This window comes from Gymnoscopelus braueri, assembly GCF_963280865.1.
Source record: "Gymnoscopelus braueri genome assembly, chromosome: 6".
Classification (NCBI taxonomy): domain Eukaryota; kingdom Metazoa; phylum Chordata; class Actinopteri; order Myctophiformes; family Myctophidae; genus Gymnoscopelus; species Gymnoscopelus braueri.
Genome location: NC_137607.1, coordinates 40,115,677 through 40,142,004, shown reverse-complemented (window position 1 = coordinate 40,142,004; position 26,328 = coordinate 40,115,677). Strand labels below are relative to the sequence as shown.

General features: G+C 41.4%; 1 protein-coding gene across 1 annotated transcript; it reads right to left on the bottom strand.

Moving 5' to 3' along the window:
- Nucleotides 1-473: 473 nt before the first annotated feature.
- On the bottom strand, nt 474-24,738 carry vtg3 (vitellogenin 3, phosvitinless; the record flags this gene model as incomplete). Its single annotated transcript, XM_080430581.1, has 25 exons — nt 474-584; nt 714-855; nt 4,507-4,655; nt 5,242-5,451; nt 5,996-6,117; nt 6,641-6,806; nt 6,974-7,109; nt 7,428-7,613; nt 7,925-8,012; nt 8,144-8,333; nt 9,310-9,429; nt 9,590-9,691; nt 9,806-9,930; nt 10,040-10,137; nt 11,280-11,497; nt 12,260-12,478; nt 17,973-18,098; nt 18,223-18,388; nt 19,604-19,761; nt 21,566-21,719; nt 21,820-21,968; nt 22,195-22,356; nt 22,564-22,815; nt 23,440-23,597; nt 24,699-24,738. The coding sequence occupies 25 exons, from the start codon at nt 24,736-24,738 to the stop codon at nt 474-476; spliced, it is 3,747 nt and encodes a 1,248-aa protein (XP_080286707.1).
- Between the last annotated feature and the right edge of the window lie 1,590 nt (nt 24,739-26,328).

The window sequence follows — 26,328 nt, the reverse complement described above, 5'->3', positions numbered from 1 at the left end:
CCCTTATGTTATCAGTATATGGGCATATATGGGCATGGCAATATATAGGCATAAGGGGGGGGGGGGTCGGCGGTTCTGGAAAGTCCTTGTGCAGTAGTGGTAAACGCCTGTGGAGAATGTGTGGAGAATTGGCATAGTCAAGCTTAGGCTGGGGTTGTCATGGCAATCAATTGGCTCATTCGGGCCACGGCCAGAGCCTTTTCTGGCGGTTCTGGACAACCGCCTATCCGACCGACTCGACGCCAGGCACTGCTCTCCCTCGGGTCGCCTGCGACGTGTGTGGCAATTTTGAAGTCGGTCGGTCAAACGATTCTCGAGATACCGGATTACAGACGTACATACATACAGAGATTCCCTGCATTTATTGCAAGATTAATTTATATTATTAAGAAACACAACACAAACAAAAAACAGAAGTTATAGTGAATATAGTTACACTCAATCAAGCAAAGTTATATGTATCTCACTTGTCTTTATGGACACGCAGTGCGGGGTGGATATGTTGTGTTAGTGGGGTACTGCTGAACATCCTGGAAGTTGGCAACTGCTAATGGCATGGGCACAGCCTGGTGCTGCAGCGTATACTAATGACAAGACACATGCAAATGACAGGGGGAAAAATGTAAATACTGCCGTCACGATCAATTCGATGCCAAGCATGGATTCATGATTTATGCATAAAAATTGAGAATATACTGTGCTCCACCCCGCACCTCTGGTAATTTGATCTTCACATCTATGCTGTCTGCCGAGGAGGAAGCCACAACTTGTGCAGAAACCTCCTGCCTGGCGTTTCTGCCATGTTGCTGGTAAAAGCCAAGGAAGTATGCCATGCCTGGGATGTATCGTTCAATCCTGGGGAAAGGCAGAAAGCTCATTTAGCCATAAATGTGTGCGCATTTTCTGTCGTGAATGTTAACGCTGAGTGCGCTTTCTCTCTCTCTCTCTCTGTAACACGCTGTGTGTGTGTGTGTGTGTGTGTGTGTGTGTGTGTGTGTGTGTGTGTGTGTGTGTGTGTGTGTGTGTGTGTGTGTGTGTGTGTGTGTGTGTGTGTGTGTGTGTGTGTGTGTACGTACTATACTGGGGCCAAAAGTCCCCAAAAGTATAGTAGAATTTGAGAAATAGACAGACATGGTTCCTGCTGGTTCTCACAGGAGAAATGGGTTTTCTGGGTAGAAAATATTTGGGGAGTTAGGCTTACAATTAGGAAAAGATTCAGGTTGGTTTAGGATGAGACATTTCAAGTTTTAGAAAATAGTGGCTCTACATGCTCACCATGCGTCGCAGGGCGATGCATGGTAAGCTTGTAGATCCGCTATTTTCGGCTTTAGGGTAAGTTGATAAAAATGGCAATAAATTAAAAAAAATGGCATTCATAAAATAGTCGTCCTAGAATGTTGATGTCCTCACAAGTATATTAATACAAATGTGTGTGTGTGTGTGTGTGTGTGTGTGTGTGTGTGTGTGTGTGTGTGTGTGTGTGTGTGTGTGTGTGTGTGTGTGTGCGCGTGTGCGTGTGCGTGTGCGTGTGTGTGTGTGTGTGTGTGCGTGCGCGCGTATAAAAGTTCTGCTTCCCCTCTCCCATCTCTTCTTCTGTCTATGTCTTCATCGCCATCACAATACGATTCAATCCGCCGGAACTGTATTTCCCTCCCACCTTTTTCTTCCTCCTCCTCTGCTTTCTCACCATTCCTCCTCCTCCTCTTCCGGCTTGTTGTGACACAGTCACCCGGTGCCATCACATACATACTGTACATACATACCGGTAGACGTCATCCTTCATCTGTCTGCTTGTCACTCGTCTCCCCAACTCCCTCCTCCTCCCTCTCCTCCTCCTTAACCACGTAAGCCTATACTTTGTCGTACGAAGTAGGCTACATACACAACGTGATGTGACACGTTCATTAGGCCATGGATGTGATGTGACAATAACAGCAAAAATAGACGTTTTTTTTCTTTTTTACGTTTTGAAATATCAAAGATAGCTGATGCCATGCTTTGCAAGCTTGTTTGCCGATAATGACATGCCTGAAATAGGGACGCCAGGTTGAAAGTGGTTTAACTCCACCATCACAACACAATCACCCAGAATGACGTGCGTCGTGCGTGTATACGTACGTTCCACATCCTTCCCTCCTTTCTGCCAGCCACAATTCCCTAAATCCTACTTCCTCTTCACTGTCCTCCCATGCATGGTTTCTACTTCTTCACCCTTTCTCTTTCCCCATTTCATCATCACCTCTCTTCAGAATAAAATCACCCAGAACAACTGATACAAAACTAGAAAAAGTGCTCCTCGGAGCACAGGTCTCCGCCAGTTCAGGTAGGCTATTGTGGCCTCCTGGTGGCGCTATAATAGGCCAATGTGAAAAGGGTGCCATTAGTTCTTTGGCCTTGACAATCGGACACTGACTCCATCTATGATTTGAGGCATTTTGTTAAAAACATTTGTTTTGCTAAATTAGACCTGCTGGTGGCGCTATAACAGGCCAATGTTAAAACGGTGGCATTTGTTCCTCAACATAGTGTGAATGTGCGTGCAAAGTTTGACCGCAATCGGACGGTGCGTTCATGATTTGCGGAATTTTGTTCAAAACAAGCCAATAATGCAAACTTTAGATGTCAACCTTAGCTAAACAGGATGGAATATGAAAAATCAAACACATCCATCTTGATCACATGACTATAGAGATCATGTGTACCGATTTGCGGTACACATGATCTACTACTCCTTCCATAAAATTGGACGGAGTAGTATAAAATAATGTGTTTTACATAAGTCGGCCTCCTGGTGGCGCTATAAAAGGCAGATGTGAAAAATGCAGGGCAAAGGTTTTTCCTTGGACTCTAGGGAGTGTGATTAATGGAGTTGGTACAATGTATGTTCAGGAGGAAGACTACGCCTTCAAGCAATGAGATTGTTACTAACCTTGCCCCTCACTCTACTCCCATGATCTATTTCCATTCCTAGCTCACTCTCTAGGTTACAAGCTTGATCGATCACCATGGTAACCGAGTCAACTCCGCCCTCTATTATCCGCCATGGTAACCGATCACAGCTCCACCCTTGCCACTCACAGTGGCACCGATGCCATGGTAACTAATTGCTCTCCGCCCTGAACTCCACCCTTTCTACCAATATGTGAGGTTATTTAAACCTGCCAGGTCCGCCTGCCATTCGTGCATTGTTCTTCGTACCCCTCCCTCCCTACCCTTTCTTCTGTACTCTCCGATCTGTCCTAGTCTTCAGGTTCCAGACGGGGGTCTCGAGTGATGGTGCGTCCACAGATTACTGCCAAGACGGACGCCTATCTCCTCAGACCCTAAGCCAAATACTCAGGTCTCCATCCCCCTGGAGCCTCATGGTTATGCCTCCCCCCTCATCAGGGCTACGCCCCAGGGCCGCGCCCCCACTGGGCCCCGTCCTTCATCCCTCCCCAGGGCTACGACGCCCTCCGTCCCACACTCCCATTTGCGCCCCTTATCCAGGCTTCACATGCCCCTTCATCCCCACCTCCCCTTCCTCTGTTCTCACTCCCTCCAGCTCACCTCACCCTAGCCATCCTCTCACCATCCTCACACCTTACATCCTTCACTTACCCTCCTCACTAGATAAATCGTACCCCTTGTCTTCACTCCCTCATCCTCACCCCCTTCCTCATCACCTCCCTGTCTACACATCATCTCCTCCTCCATCTCCACTCCTACATCCCCACCCCTAAAGCCTCCCTTCCTTCCCACCCTCCTTCCCTTCCCTTCCTTCCCTCCATCTCCTAAGCCATGCATAACCAATTCCTTCCTGACAGGTCCATCTCCTTCTTTTCTAAATAAAGAATGTTAAACTATGTTTGGTTTGAAGGCGTGGTCTGTACTCGTGAACAAAGTTTTACACAGATTGGTGCAGTTATAGGTAAAAACACAAAACGGCCTGTTATAGCGCCACCATGAGGCTGATTTGAAATTTTTTAAATGGTATTTCTTCCTCGGCCTAATGGGGATGTGCGTGCAAAATTTCACGGAAATTGCATGCTGTGTTCATGATTTGAGGCATTTTGTTCAAAACTGAGCACTCCTGCAAACTTTGGAAGACATTTTTAGCCAATCAGGATGGAATATGAAAAATCTGAAAGACCCGTTTTGTTTAATGACTATAGAGATATAGTGTACCGATTGGCGTGATTTTTGGACAAAGTCTGTAGGAGTACTGTCAAAAAATCTGTTTTGCACTGATCGGCCTCCTGGTGGCGCTATAACAGGCCCATGTGAAAAATGTGGGGCAGAGGTTATGAATTGGCATCCAGGGAGTGTGTGTGCACAGTGGCGCTGTGATCAAGCCAACGGTGGCAGAGATTAGCTGGTCACAGACGGACACACGGACACAAGGACACAAGGACACACGGACACACGGACGGACGGACGGGGTGGAAAACATACTCTCTCGCCATGCCTTTCGGCCTGGCGGAGACAATAAAAGTCCTCCCAGGCTCTGCCCCTCCTCTACAGTACCTTCTGCCCATGTCCTCCATGGCCTCTGGGATCCTGGCCCAGTGGACAGTGGCCTGGAGCGTTGGCTTGGAGCCTGGCAGGTGTGCAGCCCTGGCAGCTTTCATGGACATTTCGTAGGTCTGGCACTCGGCTCCCCATCTCATGTGGGCCTGTTGGACACACAAGAGAACATCATGGATGAGAGCCTGCGTGAAGAGTTTGTGAATTAACCACTTTCACCCTGGTGAGCCTGTTTTGGGCATGTCATTATAAGGCGAATAAAAAAATCGTATTTAAGACAGCAAAAATAGCAGCTTGAGCTTGTAGACCTGCATTTTTTTTGCAATACGATGCCATCCGTTTGACGAGGTGCTGTATAGGGTGGTGGTTAAATTAAATGAATTTGACTGTCTTATTGTCAGCATAGCTTATACTATGAAACTTCCAAGACCAGAAAATGCATTTAGCATACTTACACATTATGGCCTGTCTTGCTGAAACTAATATAGCTCATATCCCAAAGCAACAGTATGGCTCTGGGACATGTTTTAACACATATTTGATCAATAATGAAGTTTATTGACCTTCGGATATGAACCATATTAGTTTTGGCAAGACTCTTATACTTCTCCTTTCAGAAGGACCCTCATGGGCTTGTGATCAGCTGTAGGTCAGATCAGTTTGTAGGGTTTACTGATAAAATTGAGCACTAATCTAAATAAAGAATTCCAAACAAACATGTCCTGTATTATTTACCATTACTTTAGCGCGACATGTATCCACTGTTGCATCAGTGCACATCTTCCAGTTGGCCTCATCTGCCACCTGGGAGGTGATCAGCTGAACGTTGTCCACTAGAGCCTCGGGCGTGTAGTAGACCACTGTGTCGTATCCATCAGGCTTCGCGTTGCCACTCAACGCCAGGGCTTTGATGTTGAACACAGCTTCAGGTGTTGACTGCATGCCCTTTGATGGAGTATGAAATATCAAACAGGTCACTGAGTTTTTATGGTGTGGTCCTGGTATAGTGTTAATGTTTTGGTTATTCATCATAACTTTGCTTCGGAACTGGAGTAAATTGACTGGAGTGACATCTGGCATAATACTTCAACTTTGCTGCGGCAATGCTCCAGTATAATTGGAAAATGTGTCCGGACAATTAAACTGCTTGGTTGAAACTGCCTTCGTCTCAGTAAAATAATTCTCCCCTTGTAATATTGTTGACAAAGGCGTTCAAGCTTTTTCTTGGTGTCTGTACTTGTTGCCAGACATAACATCTAAAGTAAAACCCCAGCTGACAGCAGGTCATTCTTTGCAAAGCATTTTAAAGGAATAATTTACTTCTTTTATGTCATCTTGGCCTCCGCTGCTTGTGAGGTTGCTAGATGTGACACTTAACTTCCTCGTGGCCTCCTGTGAACCAGTGGTGGTAAAAGTACACAAACATTGATTGGTTGAGGTTGAAAAGGTGTGCTGGTGATAATAGCCATGCAAGTGCAGCCAAGTATACCTGGGAAAGCCTCTTCAGTGTTTTCAGCAGTTGGTGCGTACTGAGCATACTCACTGGATGTGTGTTGTTCAGTCCAGCGTTTGCCTCAATGTGGATTTTGTCAACAGGTTTGATTGCATGGGCTGATGTTTGAGAGAGGATGGAACAAGTTAAGAAGAGAAGAGGAGTCTGGTTTGACACATACTGTACTGTATGGGCAGTCACATAATTGTGACAGTATTTGCGCGCTGCTGCTGGGTCACAGTGCAAATTCTATTTATGGACAGTCGGACACTAATGATGTCTTTGTGTTTGTTTCATTGGATTTCATATGTACTGTAGCTCTCTTGTCTCTCACATTGTGCATTAAATGGTCAATGGACTGCATTTATATAGCGTCTTTTATAGTATTCCCGACAACTCAAATGCGTTTTAACAATGTACTTCACATTTACCCATTCATACCCACAGCAACGGCTGAACACTGTTACACATTATGTGTTACAGTGAGCCGGGAATCGAAACAGGAACCTTCGGCCGCTATACCTCCTGAACCACTGCTGCCAACATTCTGTCTGTTATTTGACTTTGCTGTGTGTATATTGTCTTGATTATACCAACCTTGACACCAAGATTGCTCACACTTATTTTTGTATCTGTTCATACCTGGAACAAGTTTAAACGCAGCATGTGTGTATCCCAGGAAGTAGTACAGGGGGTACTCCTCGTAAAAGTCTCGCTTGAGCTCAGACTCCACACAGACGCCTGCACCGTAGAGGTTACTCTCAGCACACATCTTGGTATGTGAGTGCCAGGGAAGTGATGTAACAATCTGATGGATGAAAAACACCAGGGCATACTGTATGTTCTTATCACATTCCTCACATTTCCCCAAAACTAATCAATATTTGCAGCCCTAGATGAGATTTGTCTTTTCTATTATTTTTTTTAATGCCAAAGGACAGGTTGATAAGCTGAAGTATAGGCGTAATGGTATACCGTTTCTGACTCGGATGTCACAACTGCAGGGGCCGCTTGAGTGACCTCAGCAACCTCAGTGTCAATGGCCTTGTACATCATTGGGGTCATTTTGGCCATATCTTCAATGTTCCTAGAGACTGCAAACACATTGGAGCTGAGGGGTGGAAAGAGAAGGCAGCAAGTTTATATGTTGGCTGTATTTTAGTTTTCTTGCTTATCACTGCATACCATAATTAACCATACTGTACCATAAGTAAACAATTTAAATATATCTTTTAGATTGGCTATTTTCTGTAAATTTCTACACCATTTCACAGTAGGGGCAGGCGCAGAGGCTATGGCTATTGGGTCTTAAGTTGGCATGTAGGCTACAAGTTTGGGAACCACCTAGTTGGTACAGTATCTGTTATTTTAAGAGTAAGTTTAAGAAACTATATAATATTGCCTAAAAACTATATAAAAAACTTAATACCTGAGTGAGAAGAGCTCAATTTCCTTTTTGCAAGGGGGAAAGTCAAGTTCAAACTTATTTTCTTTAATGTTGATCTTGGTTGCAAACTTCCATGGAACAGCGACTGTCAATTTACTCTTCAACTCTGTGCCACACTGGAAGAGCTCTGTGTTGATTCCATGGAACACCCACATATCATTAGTTGAACTGTAAAGAAAAGTGGATGTATGTTTTGTTTCAAGTATGTAGGCTTGTATTAACAGAACATTAAAGAGAGACGTAAAAGTGAGGTCAGAGAAGACAGAAGACAGCACAAAGTCAGGTCCTCAGGCATAAATCCATACCAGGATGTTGCAGCTATATGTGTTTGGTATATTTAACCGTTAATTAAATGAAACTACTACCCTACAGGTATAGCCGCTAGCTCGCTACACAAAACATGGTTTGAGCACTGCTTTCAAATAATATGACCCTCTACAAATTACACATTACATACAAAGAACATTGAATATAATTACCCGATGAAACCATCTGTCTCCAAATAAATTTCAGAAGCCATAAGCTGACCCAGATTCTCAGTCAGTGGAGGATTGATTGTGGCCTTGGCTATACAGAAACAGATGAAACAGTCAATATCGGTCCAGGTCAGATTAAATCAGGAATTTCCCAAATCAGTCAATATTGCTTCTACAATATCTTTGGGGATATGTATCTTTTCTTAGAATTTGAAACATTACCTTTGACTGTGATGGCATTGACACCTCCCAAGTATTTGCTGATCTCCAGTGGGAAACCCAGGGTGGTGGCTTGGATATATCGAGTCTCCATGATCAGCAATGCCTTGGTCTTGTGCCATAAAATGCCCCTCTGTAGGTCATCTATCATACCCCACACAGGGCTTCCTTTGGCTGCAGAAGGACTGATAGCCTGCAAATAGTTGTACAATGACAGGATAATTTTATGTGACATTACATGTGGCCTAATGCACAGATATTCTATTGACTCTCCTCACCTTTTTTAGGATCCACTGACTTCGGGTTGCTAGCTCTGGCAACCACAGGCTACAGTTATCATTTGTCAAATATGCCCTAATCTTTCACAAATTTAAGATTGTCCATTACTGTACCTATGTCTTTGGTCATTTTCTGCACTTTGCATGAATGTGTATTAGTTCCTAAAATTTTATTTGTCTTAATGTTTTGCAATAATTAACTTTGTGTGTTGTCCATTGTACTGCGTGACTTACTGAAGGCCAAATGTTTTTTTTTTTTACAATTAGGCCTGATACATATTGACCTTTCAGAACTGACCTCACTATAGAAAGGGACCATTATTGGTGTCTGCTTGTTTACTAATACATGATATAGCCTACTTATCCTCTCTCCTCTCTGGGGGCGAGTTCCTATCAGAGCTGCCAGATTTCTCGAGAGTAATAAGTAACCAGGGTCTATGAAAACAAGCCTAAAAGATGTGACTCTAAACAAGTATATATATATTTTAAAAAGGCTACAGAGTAGCCTTTTTTACAATATGTGTGCTTACTGATTTCCTCAATCATGAGGGAATATTGGACATCTACAATATCCAATATGGGGGTTGGGGGTACACATTGGAAACATGCCCCCTCCCCCCCAAAAAAACTATAAAACAACTTCTGCATAATGAGTACTTTTACTTTTGGTACTTTAAGTACACTTTGATGCTAATAGTTTTGTACTTTAATACTCAAGTAGATTTTGAATACCAAACTTGTACTTGTAACAGACTATTTCTACAATATGGTATTGATACTTTTACTTAAGTAAAAAATTTGAGTACTTCTTCCATCACTGGTTACAAAAAAATAATAACAGGGATATGAGTACAGTCTCAGATCCATTGTGAGAGGAAACCTTTGTCTCACCTTAATGACATTGTTAATGGCCTCTTTGTTCAAATCAGCAAAGAACATCTCTTGTCCAGAGGCCCGTACAAAGGCGGACAGGAGAAGCTTGTCTTCCGGCAACTTTTCCCATTCTTGCAGCTGAAAATGGCACAACTTCATCAGTCACCCAAACAAAAAACGCTCAACTCTTCAATCAAATTTTTGTTCTATAAAGCAAATAAGTTTTCCTGATAGATTTATTTCTTGCTTTGAAGATTTGCAGGACTTGAAAGCTGAAAGAATATGTTTTTTTTGTTACCACATGGAGAAGAGCTTTGAAGTCAAAGAAGCTGAGATCTCCTTGGAATCCAGGCATGAGGGCATCAAACAGCTCTTTGATTCCTTCAGCACGGATACCAAACTTTAAAATGAATGGGAAATTGATAAGTCATATGTCACAGATGGTAGACACATTAACTTAGACATAACTTACATTATGTTACTGTAAATTATTATGGTTACTGAGCTCCACTACCTCCAAAAGCTGCAAAATTCTTCCAATGAAATGGAATTTTCCTTTCATCATGATCTCTGTTGGTAAGATGCTTGTAGCACTCCTCAACATGAAGATCTCTGTGGCTGTGCCAACTAAGAAGTTGTCTTGATTGAAAAAGACATTTAAATGGTCATAAAATGAGAAATTCTGAAAGTGACTTGAACTTGTATAGCATATTATGCCCTGCTCTATGGTTCATTCATTTGAACAGACCGTTAAACCAATCCAGACGGACAGCTTTGCTGTACCGATAGCTGAGACGGCCAAATTTATGGGCCAGGATCTTCACAGCTACATTGCAGGCTGTTGAGCTGAGGGCAAAAAAGAAAAGTCAATGACAACAATGTGTAGCCAGACAGTAGCTGTCATCGTCTGCTCTTCTTCCCGCTCCAGCCCTCCTTCCTCATCAGCTCCTGGCTACTCTGGCCATGTTCTCCAGCCGGTGGAAACATATTCCTGGACATCTCTGCCTCTCTCTCTCTCTCTCTCTGCCTCTGTGCTCTCTCTCTCTCTCTTTCAGCCACTCGCACATTCCTGTCCACTTGTTTTAGATTTCTTTTTTTTTTTGGGCAAAAAAATGTAAAACATCACGATTACATTTATAATATACTTTGTCTAAAAGGTCCGTCCAAAAAAGTCCTTGCGGTCTTGTTTCCAAGACCTCAGTTCATTCCCTCTAACCTAGTGGTTCTCAAACCTTTAATTCTGAGAATGTACAAATGGAAGCAGTTTGCATGGTTCCATGTGTACACACTCAGAGTTACGGACCTGTAAGGATCCATTTGGAACACTGAGGGTCCCTGGACCCCACTTTGAGAACCGTAGCTCTAACCTATCCTGTTGCCCATTATGTTCACCAGTATCTATTTATGTGTGTTTGTGTTTGTGTTTGTGTTCCTTTTCAGTCCGTTGTGTTCGATAGGTGTGCAGTGGCGTCAGTTCAACAAAAGCTAAGGTATGGCAAGGTTAGGGTTGCCAACTTCCAGAGATTAAAATAAGGGACATCTATCCTGGGTGCGCGGCAAACCCCCCAAAACCCTCGAAATGCATATAAAACTATGCATTATACTTATAACACAAAACAAACACAACGGTCTTACACCTGCATTAGGCTACTATTCATGTTTTTTGTTTAAAAAAAATAAATAATAATAATAATCCTGGAGCCAAGGTATGGCACCTGCCATACCTTGCCATACCCAATTGACGCCCCTGTAGGTGTGCTATGTATTGGCTACTTAGCCTTCATGTTATTGTATTATTTATTGTGCTCCTATAGTGACTTTATGTCCAGTGTTTTGATTCTTGTCTATCCCTGGGCTTTGATTTCTCCTATTCCTCCTGGTTTTGGTTGCATTTGAACGGCCCTGCCTCTGCTTCTCCGTTTGGGTCCAATTCTCCTGATTCGCACTGTGATTTCTTTTTTAAATATCAGTTGTATTTTCAAGCTTACAGGAAGTGATTGTCGGGAGTGCTTGATCGCGCAAAGCCCCTCATGAGAGAATATGCAAAACTAGCAACATGGTGGTTTTTCTCCTCCAGTAAGAATGCAGTCACTGTGGATACCAGGGCCAATGGGGGCTTGGTCTCAAACAGGATCATGAGTGCAAGCATGCGTATCTCAGCAGGAAGCTCAGTCTGCACAAACAGGCTCAAGGTAATGTCCTGGACCTAGAAACAAACAAGAGCACAGTAATGAGAAGAAATCCAGCACAACTATGGTTGATTGTGCAGCGTTCCACCCAGCAATTTGATGAAATATGCATTAAATATCATTCTATTTAGAATAACGTCCTCGTGGTGGGCCTTTGGTCCTTTGGTCCGCACATTATAACTGGATTTTATATATTATATCATATATGGAAGAACAGGACACATGATATTGTTATTGACTAAGATAGAAATATATTATTTCTAATTATCCACAGCTTGACAAACTAGACACTAGCTAAAGTTCTGAACACTTTGTTTTATATTGTGTAGATAGCCATAGACATTCTACCCAGAAATAACGCTCTACACGTTTGTTTACAAACATCTCTATTGGGACTTCAGAATAATGGGCATCAGTCCACTGTTCAGTGAATGACTTGCAACAATGTCCATTTACATTGTACTGTATGTATATATGCAATCTATTTTCCACATACCATTTGTGTCAGTTGAAACTTTCAAGTTGTCAGTATCTTTGCATCAACTCCAACTCCTTTTATATACTGTAAGTTTAGTGCACTTGGAGTCTTACGTTAAAGTGGACAACATTTTCAGTGACTAAAGCACTTTTTCTTAGTATCTTTCACACATTCTAATCAATTGATTGGGACAATTGATACTCTAGTAGTGATCCTGCGCCATCCCTGTGCATGCATGCACCTGCTTGAAATAAAACGAGTGATGGTATTAAAGTTGAGGATTACAGTTTAGTGTTCTTACATTGTGAGGGTCTCTGGCAGCTACAAGCCTCATAGCCTGCACAGCAGCACTCAGCACGCGGGGAGGGAGTTCCACAGGGGTGGCAGCCACTCCAGGGAGGAAGCGCATGATGGTCTTAATGCTGCCTGGGTGACCTGCATTCCCTATGGCTTTGAGAGCAAGGACCATGTGCTCCTCTGAGCGGCTCTTCAGACCCTCCATGGCCATGTCCAACAGAGGCTACATGCACAATAGCATGGACAGTAAGCAAAGAATAACAATTAGTCACTGTTACACTTTCATTTTGGCTGATGCTGTCATCCAGAGAGAACCACTTGAACCCAAGCATGAAGCATCCCTATTCTAGAGCTAACATTCAGTGAAAATAGCAGATCTACAAGCTGCGTTGTGGTCCCTTGTGTAAATTGGCAATTTTCGGCAGAAAAGTAGAAGAAATGTAGAGGGAAATATCATATATCACACTTGAGGAACCGAATATAATATGGCGCCACCATTTTAGGCCCATATTTTGTAATTAGGGACCAGTCGAAATTTACATAAGGGGGGGCATGGAGGAAAATAGGGGAGGGTCATGCCTTTCTAATTTTGGTCCAAGGGAGGGTCAGCTAATTTTACTTTGAATCCAAGGGAGGGTCATGCAATTTTGAATTGATAAAATAGTCCGTTTTTTATATACCTTTTTAGTACAGCAGAACAGTGGTCAATGACCCCTCTCCATTTCAAAGGATACAAAGAATTCAAATCAAGTAACACCTTGTCTATTTAGAATCAATGACGGTCGTTAACAAGCCATCAACGCACAGCGAGTGTGAACGACCCAGTCAAATCTATTCAGCGTCTTAACGATGGTGGTTGAACAATTAAGCAAAACTTCAACAGGCGTTATTGGAGAGATGCATTATAAATAGGCCTACTATAACTGGATATTCATAATCATTTGAAGTAATTCTGTGCATGTGATTAATGTGGATCTATATGGACAGTTGTGTATAGATGCCTAGCTCCACAAGTAAAACCAGAAGCATCAGGCCATAATTGATAGCCTAATTTGTTTTATGTAGGCAACAGTGTAGTTGTAGTCACTGTAGTTGATAATTAAAAGGGCAGAGTGACAAAAGTTTTAAACTACTGGTTACCAAATATTCAACTTTCTTCAATCTGACCAGGATTCAATGGGTTTCCCACATGTAAGATGAGAACACTATCCATTCTGCTACCACTACTACAGATACACTGTGCATTTAGCAAGACTGACTACAGTAATGTTCTAATCAATGTGGAAAGCAAAACATTGGACATATCAGTTTTAAATGTCATGTTGTATTTGATGGGGAGGGTTAGGGGTGTCAAGAATTTCACAATACGATACATGATGTTGGGCATGATATCGATATGATATATTATTAATGTTCTTTTCTCATGTATCATCAACATTGGCCATCATCTTATAAATAACGTTATAAAGCAAGTTAGAAACAATTACAAAGTGCTTTGTACACACAAATAAATACATTTGTGCAAGCTTAATGGAGAAGTGAAGTTCTCACTAACTATAAACCCATTGTTTCAGAGGACAGATAGACACTAATATAACAAATATAATTAATATAATATAAGACTGCATAACTATAAATTCCACAAACCTCATATTTTTGTCATCTGGACTTTACCAACCAAGTGCAGCCTAGTTATTTTCAACAGCTAAAAAAAATCTATAATACCAGATACAGTATAATACAATCTTAGATTAGATGTAGGCCTATTTGAGAGTGCAGATGCATGTCACATTAACGAGCGTCAACGAGCATCAGCTGACACACAACACCTCCCCTCTGCAGTGCTTTAAACTGAAAGTGACTGACTGGAGTCTGTTTCATTTCTCTCCAAAATACCTTGAATATGATGGAGGACATGATTAATAATTACTATGATTATGATAAGCTTTACATTTCATATCATACAGTAAAAACTCCTAACTTTCACCGGCAAAAAAAAAGAAAGTGTTTTTTTTGTATTAAAAAAACAATTAAAAAAATATTACGATACAGTATGACATCATGACAATACCTATCATCACATTTTAATACCACGATAGGCTATATCGTGACACAATATATCGTGACACTTCTAGGCGGGGAGGGTTACTCTTTTTTTTGTAATCACTTGGGGAGGGTCATTGATTTTTTTTTTTTGTCAAAGGGAGGGTCATGGCATTTTAGATCAGGGCACATACATTTCCTCCATGCCCCCCCTTATGTAAATTTCGACTGGTCCCTTATATTATTATTCTATAACGTATTTAATTCTATAGGATTTACATTTACTTTAGGATTTATTTTATGCAATATATGCATATAAATATAGACTATATATATGCTTGTAAGAGTTCACAGAACTTCCCACACTTTTGAATTTGAGAGAAATTGTTCTTTAAACCATTGTATGGTTGAAACATGGACATAATCTATTACACTCTAAAAATTCAATGCAATCATTATGTTAAAATTCCAAATAAAACTGACACTAAACAAGAAAGGACTATTCCCTCCAGTGGAGGGGTTTATCTGAGAACTACCTGAAACGGAGTAATATGGGACAGAGGACCAGAGAACTCCTTAGCAGTGTTGCCATGTCTGCTTATTATAAGTAACTTTGGGCTTGTTTTTCTGTAAAGTTGCTTGTAAATATTGGTAGTTGTGGCCTTGTGGGTTGCGTTTTTTGGGCTTGTTTCTAAAGTGAATTAGCTTATTTGGGCTTGTTTCTTAAATGTTGTTCAATGTGGTTCTCAAACATGTTCATGTCAAGGACCGCCAAATTGTAATTATCCACGCATCCCCATCTGAAAACATTTTGTGCCAGGGACGGCCATACCAGATTTGTGTTGTTAAAATGTTTTTAGAATATTTAAATGTTTTAAAATGTTCTCTCTAGATCTTTAAAAAAAGATCTACAAGCTCACAACGCGTCACAAATAACCGACGTGTATAGGCTATAATAGTAGGTTTAAAGTGCTCAAACTAATTTGGGGCTTGTTTTCATAGACCGTTGGATTCTCTCACAAAATCTGGCAACACTGCTCCTCGGTCAGAATCGCGCCACTTTAAAAATAGCATCCCTTGCTGAGTGAAATGAATGCAACGTTCAGCGATTAGCAGGACCGAGCCGAGGACCACTGGGCTGGCCAAGAGGTGAGTGACTTTAATATTTCTAGTGTCTTCAAGTATATTTCCATTAACTTTTGGTGGAGAAGGCATTAGGCTAGCTAATGTTCGTTTTTTACTAGGTAGGCCTACTTTTGTTTTCGCTGGATGCCACATTATCCTCTCCCACTGAACAGGTCTGTCCAGGTGGAAAGTCAGTTGTTTAATTTGCTTGAGCAAAGTTACTACTAGGAACATTACTGCCTTGACTTGATAAAGGATTTTATGACATTAATTATTTATGATAATGTGGGCCTGCTGCCTGTGCCGCTCAAAACTTGGTTCGGAGCCGCTCCAAACGACACGTGTGTCACTGACACTGTGTGTGTGAGTGTGTGTGTGTGTGTGTGTGTGTGTGTGTGTGTGTGTGTGTGTGTGTGTGCGCGCGCGCGCGTGTGTTTCAGCTAAGTGCCGCTGAGTTCAGTACAATTGTCACTATAAAGACTTGCTGCATGGTGTCATATTCCTGGATGGACTAGATCAGTGATTCTCAAAGTCTTAACTGAGTGTACAAATGGAACCAAATGGACACTTTTATTTCCATATGTACACACTCACAGTACGTTTTAACAGCGGGCGACTCTCGGGCGATCGCCGGACGACATCGCCCAAAAGATAAAGAAAATCCATCTTTCATCGCCCCCCCGCCCACTTCGCCCTATCGCCAGTAGTCGCCGGCTCTCATAGACATATAATGCACTTCCGGAAAATACTATCCTGATCGCCCGCTGATCGCCCGCTGTTAAAACGCACCAGACGCATCAGAGTTACAGACCTGTAAGGGTCCATTTATAACCCCCTCAAGGAACCCTGAGGGTCTCTGACTGGGCCTTACTTTGAGAACCACTGGACTAGTATCTTGGTGCCAAGCAAAGCAGCTGTTGGATTGAGCAGAATCTATAATTTGCTATTTTCACCATTTTTGTGCAACACATGAAGAAGTATAAAATATGGCTTAAGTGGTAAATCATACTAATGGTTTCTGGCAGTCCATTTCAGGCACCGGGCCTGAAATGTTTACCACTGAGCCAAAAATAATCTGGTGAAAATGATGCAATGTTGCATGCACACAAAGGCTCGGGAATGTTTTTAATAAATACAAATAGCTGCCATACAGTAAAGGCATCTGCTATTATATTTATTTTTGTAATTTCCAATATATTATGTAGCCTATAGGATTATATCCCCATCATATTATTTCCGCAATTAAGTTTGGCGAAAGCACTGTGGTAACCGTTCCTCGCCCCAAATCACACTCGCCCCCATTTGTATCACGGACGGAGGCCAACGGATTAGACCCGGGGGTGAGCGTGTTTTGGGACGAGCGTTCTTCGCTCTAAACAAAACAAACGAGCAGCTGCTTGCACGTGCAGCGACACACACACACACACAGTTGAATTGACAGTTACTGCGCTCCCAACAGTTACAAAAGTTACAAAACAAAACTACAACGAAGTTTATCTTCTGTCGCGGAGTGGTGGTGTTTGCAACATGATCCATCCAACGTTATCAAGTTTACGTTCGCCAAGCGACAATAACAGAACATAATTAGGCTTTATTTGACTAAAGAACAGGGAACTCAACTGACTGATGTGATGGATATAATCCCGCCCCTCCGCCCCCCAGGAATTGTGTGGAGAATCAATGTGAGTAGAAATGGTCAATGTATGTTGCAAATGCAATGTCAGCTGTCTTTAACGTACCTGTACCATGTAGCCAAACCGAACCCAATAATAGTAACGTTAGCCTAGCTTGTAGCAACATGCATGAATGCAGCTTGCAGCGCGCGCCCGTGCGCGCGTGTGTGTGTGTGTGTGTGTGTGTGTGTGTGTGTGTGTGTGTGTGTGTGTGTGTGTGTGTGTGTGTGTGGGGTAGTGCATTACTGTTCTAACCTGGTGTTTAGACATTGGACAACATTGGTTCTGACTATAACCAAGTGTTGTCTTGTTAGGATGTTACAGGATCAGTGTATAGTTCTATACCAGGGGTCTTCAAAGTTTTTTAGGCCAAGGAGCCCTTAGCTGTTAGAGAGATGTAGCAGGACCCCCCACTATATATTGTATAAAGTATTGCAGATTAAACTTTTTCACAGATAGCTTCATAGACTTATTTCACAGCACCACTATCATCAGTGATGTGTAAATTCATGATGTTTGTTTGTTTACACATATTTTCTATTATGTTGATTTTCAGAAATGTACCACTTATCTTAAACCCTCAACTTAGTACTTTGTAAACTTGACCTTTGGCTCTGTACTTGGTTCACTCTTTTTTCCCTGTACACCAAATCTCTTTGCCGAAAATAGGGAGCTTGTAGATCTGCTATTTTTGGCAAATGTTCCCCTCAGAATAAGGTTGCTAGGGTTCAAGTGGTTAATGTAAAATAAAATAACTCTTTTCACACAAACATTTGGTGGCCCTCCTATTGTAAATCTAAGGACCACCTAGGGGTCAGGGATTGCACAGGTAAGCCACATCGTTATTAGACCCTGTGAAGTTTTTTGTTTAATTACCTGGACAGGGGCCGATGGGCACGGTGCAGAATAGGCACAGAGTTTGTTCACCAGAGAGCCATATGAAAGCACCACAGTGTGCCATAGATATGGATGGGATTTACTGAAGGGCATGGCCAGGATGTCCTAAAGAAAGACAAAGATATTTTTCTGTTAAAACTATTTTGTCACTTCTTTCTATCTGGAAAGAAGTATGGCAATATCATGGTAACATGTTTCTACACTGTGCAAATTTCTTCTTAGAGCTCACTTTAGCCATCTCAACCAAGTCGGGGACAGCCTGAAGATGGTTAAACGATAGCAGAAGAGTTTGTCCAGCCTCAGTGGGTGTCAAGTCTCCAGCCTTGAACCTCAGCTCCAGGAACTTCAGGATTCTGGCGTCGTTGACCTCAACGATCATGTCTAGAAACCAGCGCCTAACCACAGGTAAAAGGTATTGCCATGGATTGTATAGAAATGCGTGGATTTATCTCTTGAGGATATGCATATTTACAAACCCAACAAAAGAGAAAGCAATGTCAAAAAAACATACAAGTCAAACACTTTTTGCTGTACAGTATATGTTACTTCTGTACAGTGTGAAACGTATGGGTAATTCATTAATTGGTATATTGCTCCTGTACGTTGTAAAATAGCCTAGTGTAGTGGTTAAACTCATTGATTGGTTCAATGTGCACACCATGAGCAATGAAAGCATCCCTTAGTAGTCACCCAATTGGCATTATGATTTAAATGCAAAGAGGACATTAATTAACTGTAATGTAGTGAGCTGATTTTCTCCCTGAACTCAAGAAGATAAGACTGGCCAATTAGCACAATTGAATGGCTCATTATCGGCTCAAAGCCAAGTGAAAGTAGCTTAGAGTGATTGCACTGGGACACTATGCTTCCTTGCATCCCACAATGTACAGTACTGCAGTCAGTGATTAACATTTTATAGTGCTTAGGATTGCCTTGATCAAGGGTACAACTCAGGCTGGGACGACGTACCGAGTTCTGTGAATGCCAAAAAAGCGTCTTTTGTTTCACTTGTTAAATACAATTTGTGGCTGAGCATATACTGCATTAGAGTGGCACGTTGTCTAGGTCAGTGGTTCTCAAACTTCTTTGGCTCAGGGCAGCCCTGCAATAAACCTTTTTAATCCACGGCACCCCTGAATTACATTGTTACCTTATATTCGTATTACGGTAGGTAAATATGTAATAATTTCCCCTTAGATACAGTATATCACGAGGAAAACTTGAGAGAATATCTGTTTAACTTTAACTTTATACTTGACGTTTAACCACTTGAACGTCTGCATCCCTATTCTGGGGGAAACATTTGCCAAAAATAGCCGATCTACAAGCTCACAACGCGTTTCGACGGGACGCAGTGTGAGCTTATGGATCTGCTATTTTTGGCATAGAGATTTGGTGCAGATTGAAAAAAGAACCTACCAAGTACAGTGTAACTCTGGTCCGTTTTGCGTGGTTAAACAGAAGTGATATTGATAAATTCCACATATTATCAAGTGATTCTGCAGCACCCCTGGACTTTGAGAAACCCTGGTCTAGGTATTGTTCTAAGTGATCTTAAATTGAGGATGAAACATTTTGTTCTCACCACTGCATATCACCTGAAAGCTCACCTGTGTTCGTCATGTCCTGCCAGCTGCCTCCACATGGCCTCCAGGCCTTCAGAGGGGACCACGCGTAGGAGCTGATACACTTTAATGGTGTCCTCAGTTGTTGCACTGTCAACCTGGTAAATATTGGCTTCAGCCAGACGCTTGATCATTTCTACAGCCTGTGGGAAGAAATATGACACTTTATTTATTTTTGGACAAATAGGTCTAACACCATTTATTCTCACAATACTGTGTGTGTGTGTGTGTGTGTGTGTGTGTGTGTGTGTGTGTGTGTGTGTGTGTGTGTGTGTGTGTGTGTGTGTGTGTGTGTGTGTGTGTGTGTGTGTGTGTGTGTGTGTGTGTGTGTGTAGCTGGGTCGGGTCCAATAAAATAGACCCCAAAAAATCCAACAACAACACATTGGCATTGTACAATCTTGCTAACATAATATTTACTAGTAACGAGTTTTCCATTACAATATGGAGAAAACTAAACAGATGGGCTCAGTGTTAACTGCATGGCTAGCAGGCATGGCAACTGTAAAGAACATATTTTTTGATAAATCAAAGGGGTGTGATTATGTTTGGAGTACACATACTGTAGTAGTTTGACTAAAATAAAATCAATTCTCTAGGGCCATGAAGAGATGTGGACAAATCTGCACCCTTATGGACACAATGATGAAAGAAGCAAGAAGATAATCAAGGTAAGTACCTATAGCCTTTCACACTGAAGCAACAACCTGGATAAAACCAGTGTGTTTTCTGTTGGTGTAAACTGGTCAACACGGGTTATCCGACACTGGTCTGGGTTTTACACACAGGTCCGACACCACTTAGCTGTGTTCATTTATACTCTGTCACAGGCCAGAAACAACCGATTTACTGTAACAAGCAAATATTAACAAACAAGTAATGGTGTGGATTTCTCCCTGGGTTTCAAACTGCCACAACACAATGGCTGTTTTCCTGTGTAGTTTGTTAGGTGTTCAGTAGTTTGTCGTCAGTTCTGGAGTGATGTGTTAAACCAAATCACCGGCCATATGGACTGTCCAGTGTAATGTACCATTACCAGTTGTGGAAATAGTGGTTGTTGTTCTGCTTTGGGTCAAACGTCTGTGGGCTATTTGGGGTGTGAATGATACTTTGGCATAAATGTTTCTTGTGGTCCTGAATTAAAGCAGCTGATGGGTCATTACCATCATCATACTTTTGGTGACTGATTGTAGAACAGTATAGTGTGTGTGTGTGTGTGTGTGTGTGTGTGTGTGTGTGTGTGTGTGTGTGTGTGTGTGTGTGTGTGTGTGTGTGTGTGTGTGTGTGTGTGTGTGTGTGTGTGTGTGTGTGTGTGTGTGTGTGACACACACTGTGTGTTGTGAGCCATGCCCTCTTGCCATATGCTCTAATGAATTTGCATACTACAGCAATAGATTAATATAGAAATGCAGACCATTAACCTTGGTGTTACTGTGCTTGTCCCAACATGGCCGTTTTCATTATTTTTCATGCTATAAATTGAGATTGATCTTCTGAGATTGCCCAGCCCTGGTTCTCTATAATTGCTAGCGCTGGGTGATGAGGACAAAATCAAATATCACAATATTTGTACGATATTGTGACGATATCCTATTGTGATATCAATATTCTTTTTAATGTTTCAAACATTTAAAAAAAATTAGAAAATATTGTACCCTGTGAGCTAGTCAAAGGCTATTTTAACTATTCTTAATATATTATGATATCCCAGATCCCAAACGATAGTGTCATATCACGATATTGATATGTATATCACGTATATCAATATATTGCCCAGCCCTAATATGTCCTGCTTCATTGTTTGTGCGTGGCTAGCCTCATTAGTTTGAAAGTATTTTTAGCATGGTTTTTAATTCTGCACTCCAGATCCTTCAACATGCTTCCACTTTATTGTTATTTTGAGCTCCTTACTCAGCAATTGCTATTGTAAACTAAATACCATCAGTACCTTCAGTGCAGGGTCTGTTAGATGCTGCATCACAATGGGGATATTCGCATCATTGATGATGAACTTGTACACCAGGTTGCCCTTGTTCTCCAGTGCAGTACCAGCGTTGGGTTTACCAACGGTGTCAGTCACACCAAGCAGCACCATCTCCTTCCTGTGAGATAAGCACATGAACCACACACAGTTGCCATTTTGTAGAAAACTATAAAGAGCAATGGAAAGAATACTGTATGCACACATTGTGTTTGTCCTACGTTGCTTGCATCTTGAAGGTGCCACCCTTCACGTTGAAGGGGCTGAAGTGCTGTTGCTCCAGGGCGTTCGCCTTGGTGATAAGTCCTCCCTCTGCTGTTGGTTTGACTGTGTAGATATATCTTACAGTGGAAATGACTGATTCACCTCTCTGTTATGGGAGACACAAGCAACAAGGACAATTGGCTCTTTCCTTTTCGCTCATTCACAGAATCATGCCTGATTTATAACTTTGTTGCGTATCATGTCGTGCACCGGAAATAGCCAATCTGTAGGCTCACACTCTTAGTAGATGGGCTGTTTCCTGTGTGTGACACAGGCGCCCATCAGGGTTCAGACGTACTACAGTATAACTATAATGGGTGAAATAGACTGACCTCGCTGGATATTTTGTCGACTACTGCATTGGCCATTCCTCTGTAGATTGCCGCCTTCTTGTCGCACTTACTGACATCGACAACTTGAGTGATGGTCATGTCCTTTGTTGCCATGTCGTCCTCAACTATGTAGTTACTCTGGCATATTCCATGGATGCTAATCTGCAGGCACAGACATAGCCTACTTTTTCCTCTGATACCGGGTTAGGGTTATACTGATACATACATATACAGTATACATGTATAGTAGAGCTAGTATAATAGACATTGCATCTTTTGTTATATTGTATTTGGATTTTTTTGTAATATCTGTAAAATGGCCCATTTCATTTAACTTTAAGCCAATTGTGACCTCATCATACACTGTACCTCCTCCAACTCGTAGACTCTTTGGGTGGTCTTGACAGTGACTTGGAAGAAGCCCAGTATGCCTCTCACAATGTTGACAATAGTGTCAGAGACGTCAGCAGGAGCGCGGATGTTGTCGACGTGTCCGTTGCCATACTGGAACACGAAGGGCTTGACAAGCTGGGCAGCCAGGCGTTTGGTGAGCTTTGGAGAGGCCTCAAAGGCATTCTTCTTAGGGAAGCCATTGAACTCCTCGAAGGCTACATCTGAAACCTTTGAAACGGGGAATATAATACAAAAAGAAAAAAAATATATATAAACAACAGAGGTGTTTAAAAGAAGATCTAATGTAGTTGGAAACAAATTCAGTACTAAATCAAATCACCAGGGCCATGTAAACTCAATATTCCCCAAGTAAAAAAAACAAACTCATAAAAGTATTGAGTATATTCGGCATGTACTGGCAAAAAACATTTCAGGAACAGCGTACTTTTCTAGCACTGAATTTGAAAAGTTAGCTTTATTACTTTGAATGCTATTGCTTTAGTATGATGAAACTTAGTGAGGAACCTCCCATTTGAAGCATGAAAGTTGGTGCAGTTAGTAGTTAGAGAATAGAGATGTGGGCTAGAAGGTACTAATACAAATCCCCAGACCAACTTGCGTGTGTGCCCCAATTTAAATATCCCTGAAGTAAAAGTATTCAGTAAGTAACAGATTTAGCAAAAGTATTCAGTAAAACAGAACAGATTCAGCAAAGGTTTTCCGTATTCCTCCTGTGCTCGCCGTAAATCTGTCAGTGACCGCTTACTTTTCGAACACTTTGAAATGTTAATTTCAATGTTATTACTTTGAAAGCTGTTACTTTAGTATGATGAATCATAGGGAAGATCCTACCTGAAGCATGAAGGTTTGTGCAGAGCCAGAGACACCAATGATCTTGACCTTGCACATCAATCTCACTCCTGACTCTGCATGGTTTGGCATGCCTCGACCAATATTCACTGCTCCCTCATATTTGTACTCGTAGGTTTTCTGATGGTTCAGGCCTAGGTCTGAAATTCATTCACACAGTGCTGAATCATTATTTATCGGTTGACTTCATAACAGATATAAATGTGTTATCTATATTTAAAACAATTATTTCCCCCCTTATTTAACATGGGGATAACACAATTATCACGTTGTTGTCCCCAATTAAATAAAAATATATATAAAACGTGATCGGCCCAAAGGATTGTGAGATTAAAGGAGTAGTTCACCCACAAAATTACAATTTTTTAAAATCAATTACACACCCCATCCATAAAGCCTTGAATTCTTGTTGTCATCAAATTATTGGCTCAGGAATGCAACAAAAACAAAACAATCTCCATGAATTCAAGGCTTCATGGGATGTGTAATTAGAGAAAAAGAAAATAAGAGAACTTTTGGGTGACCTACTCCTTTAACCCCAGACAGACTCACAGACGGACTTACAGACCCTCTTCTAGATGGCTTGGCCACTAGGAGCCATACCATAAAAATATGCTTTTCTTTGTATATTACAAGGTAGAGGTACAGACACAAAAGCATCATCTATGTACAAATGAAGCAACCACACTGCAGTGACTTACTGGTCAGTGAATTATTATGATGAAAGCAAACTCACCATAACGGATGCTCTCACATGCTTCAATTGTCCAAAAGGAAAGAAAGAAAATAAATTACAATTATCATATTAGAATGTTGGTTATTTGCAAGTGCAGTAAATCAATAGTGTAGTATACAACTATAGTACAATAGTGCACAAAAAAGCTATGTTTTAATCCTGACGTACAGATTACAGATTCTCTTATTGGTTTTCTTGAACCCTCATAAACTCTTTACCCATAAATGATAATCTAAAACTGCAATTACAAAAATACTTATAGCTCTATGACGAAACGTGCTGTAGAAATACTTTGATAAAAGGTCAGGTATAATGATTTAAAAAAAAACAGGAAGGGAGGTGAAAACTGTGGGATTTTATAAACTAATCCTCTTAAGTCTTTTGCAGTTTTACATAAATAATATACACCAAAAGGGCATATAGAAACATATCCTCTTAGAACAAACAAGATTTTAATGACAAAATAATGTGAATAAGTATTCATGCAACAGCAGTAAAAACTTACTAGCCAGGGCCACAAGGCAACACAGTAGTAACCCCCGCATGGTAAAATCCAGGAGTGGGGGCCTGTCATTCAAAAGGTTCCTTTTATATACAGGACCACCATTGTAACCGGTGTGTAAACCTTGTATGTCCAAAAGCCTCACTTTTAAGGAAATGGAAACAAGAACCTGTGTTCCAATGGATCAAATGTAGTTATTTACTCACAAGCTCTTGATGATACTTTTCATTGGTGTAATATTTAAAATTGCCACAGCCACTTAACCACTTTCACTTTTAAAACTTCACTTGCCAAATGTTTCAAAAAATAGCAGATCTATATTTCTACTACCTTTTTGCGAAACTGTTGCGTGAAGAAGTAAGGGCATTAATTTATGAAACAAGATGATAGGTAGAAATATGGAGATACAAGGTTTCTACCCGACGGTGATGATTTGTTATCAATGAGGAAATTGAGCTGCATGGGCCCTTGGCGGGCAGAGGACAGCTTTGGCTTAGAGACATAAAGTAAACACAATGGGGACAAAGGTATGTAGGAAAGTATCCCCGTCAAGGCCATTCTGACCAGTGACATTGTCGGTACGACATCAGTGACATGTGCTGGATATGGTGAACATGAAATAGTCAAAATATAAACTAAACCAAAACGGTTACTTTTTACAAGATGTTATTTTATTTAAGGAATTTCTGCTTAGTTTTACACAGGTTCTAGGCAATTCTCCTGGAATAAACCTAGGGGATATAAAGCTTGATTGACTTCAGTCACTATAGATAAAGCAAGAGTTGTGTGGAAAAATCTTTATTTATTATTTTAATTGGTCACAAAACCGAGTAAACAGATTCTTCACGGTTTAATGGACCATTGCACACGGTGGGCTGTTCTCCGTGCCGATCGTTTCCCCATGCGAGGCTCAGTCAGGTGGAGTGAAGGAACGTAATGTGCTAGAAAGCTGTGCCTGTGTCCCCTGGCAGTGCCGCTAAGCCTCGCTTCCAGGCCACGACACAGTCAAAAAGTGGAGGTGAATTGTCCCTCTTCACGCCAGATTCTTTTTTCAGCCTCCAGTGCCCACTAAAGATAAAGAACCCGGAGGGCCAGAGAGAAGGAGACGGCAATTTTTGAAACATGGGGGCAGAAGGGTGATGACATCAGGAAGCAATCAGCCGTGTATGAGTGCCTATTCTTACTGCTTACTGTCTTTCTGGGTTACTTACTGATTGCATGAGGCACCAGTCCCTTGTGTGATTATACGTATGAGCCGGGTCTCTCGACGTGCATACATCTTTCATTTTTAGGCCTCGTTTTACTTAATTTTCCTCTATGCTTATTTTTTGTTTCACTTTCAGCTTCACTGGTGTGTCAATGTTTTTGTTTTTTTGTATTGACCACAAGGAATTTAGACATTATATTATGTGAATTTATGGATAGATGGAGTTTTAATAGACTTTATTTTGTGTGTGTGTGTGTGTGTGTGTGTGTGTGTGTGTGTGTGTGTGTGTGTGTGTGTGTGTGTGTGTGTGTGTGTGTGTGTGTGTGTGTGTGTGTGTGTGTGTGTGTGTGTGTGTGTGTGTGTGTGTGTGTGTGTGTGTGGAGGGATTACTTTATTTTGTATGTTTATATATACATATATTTTAAT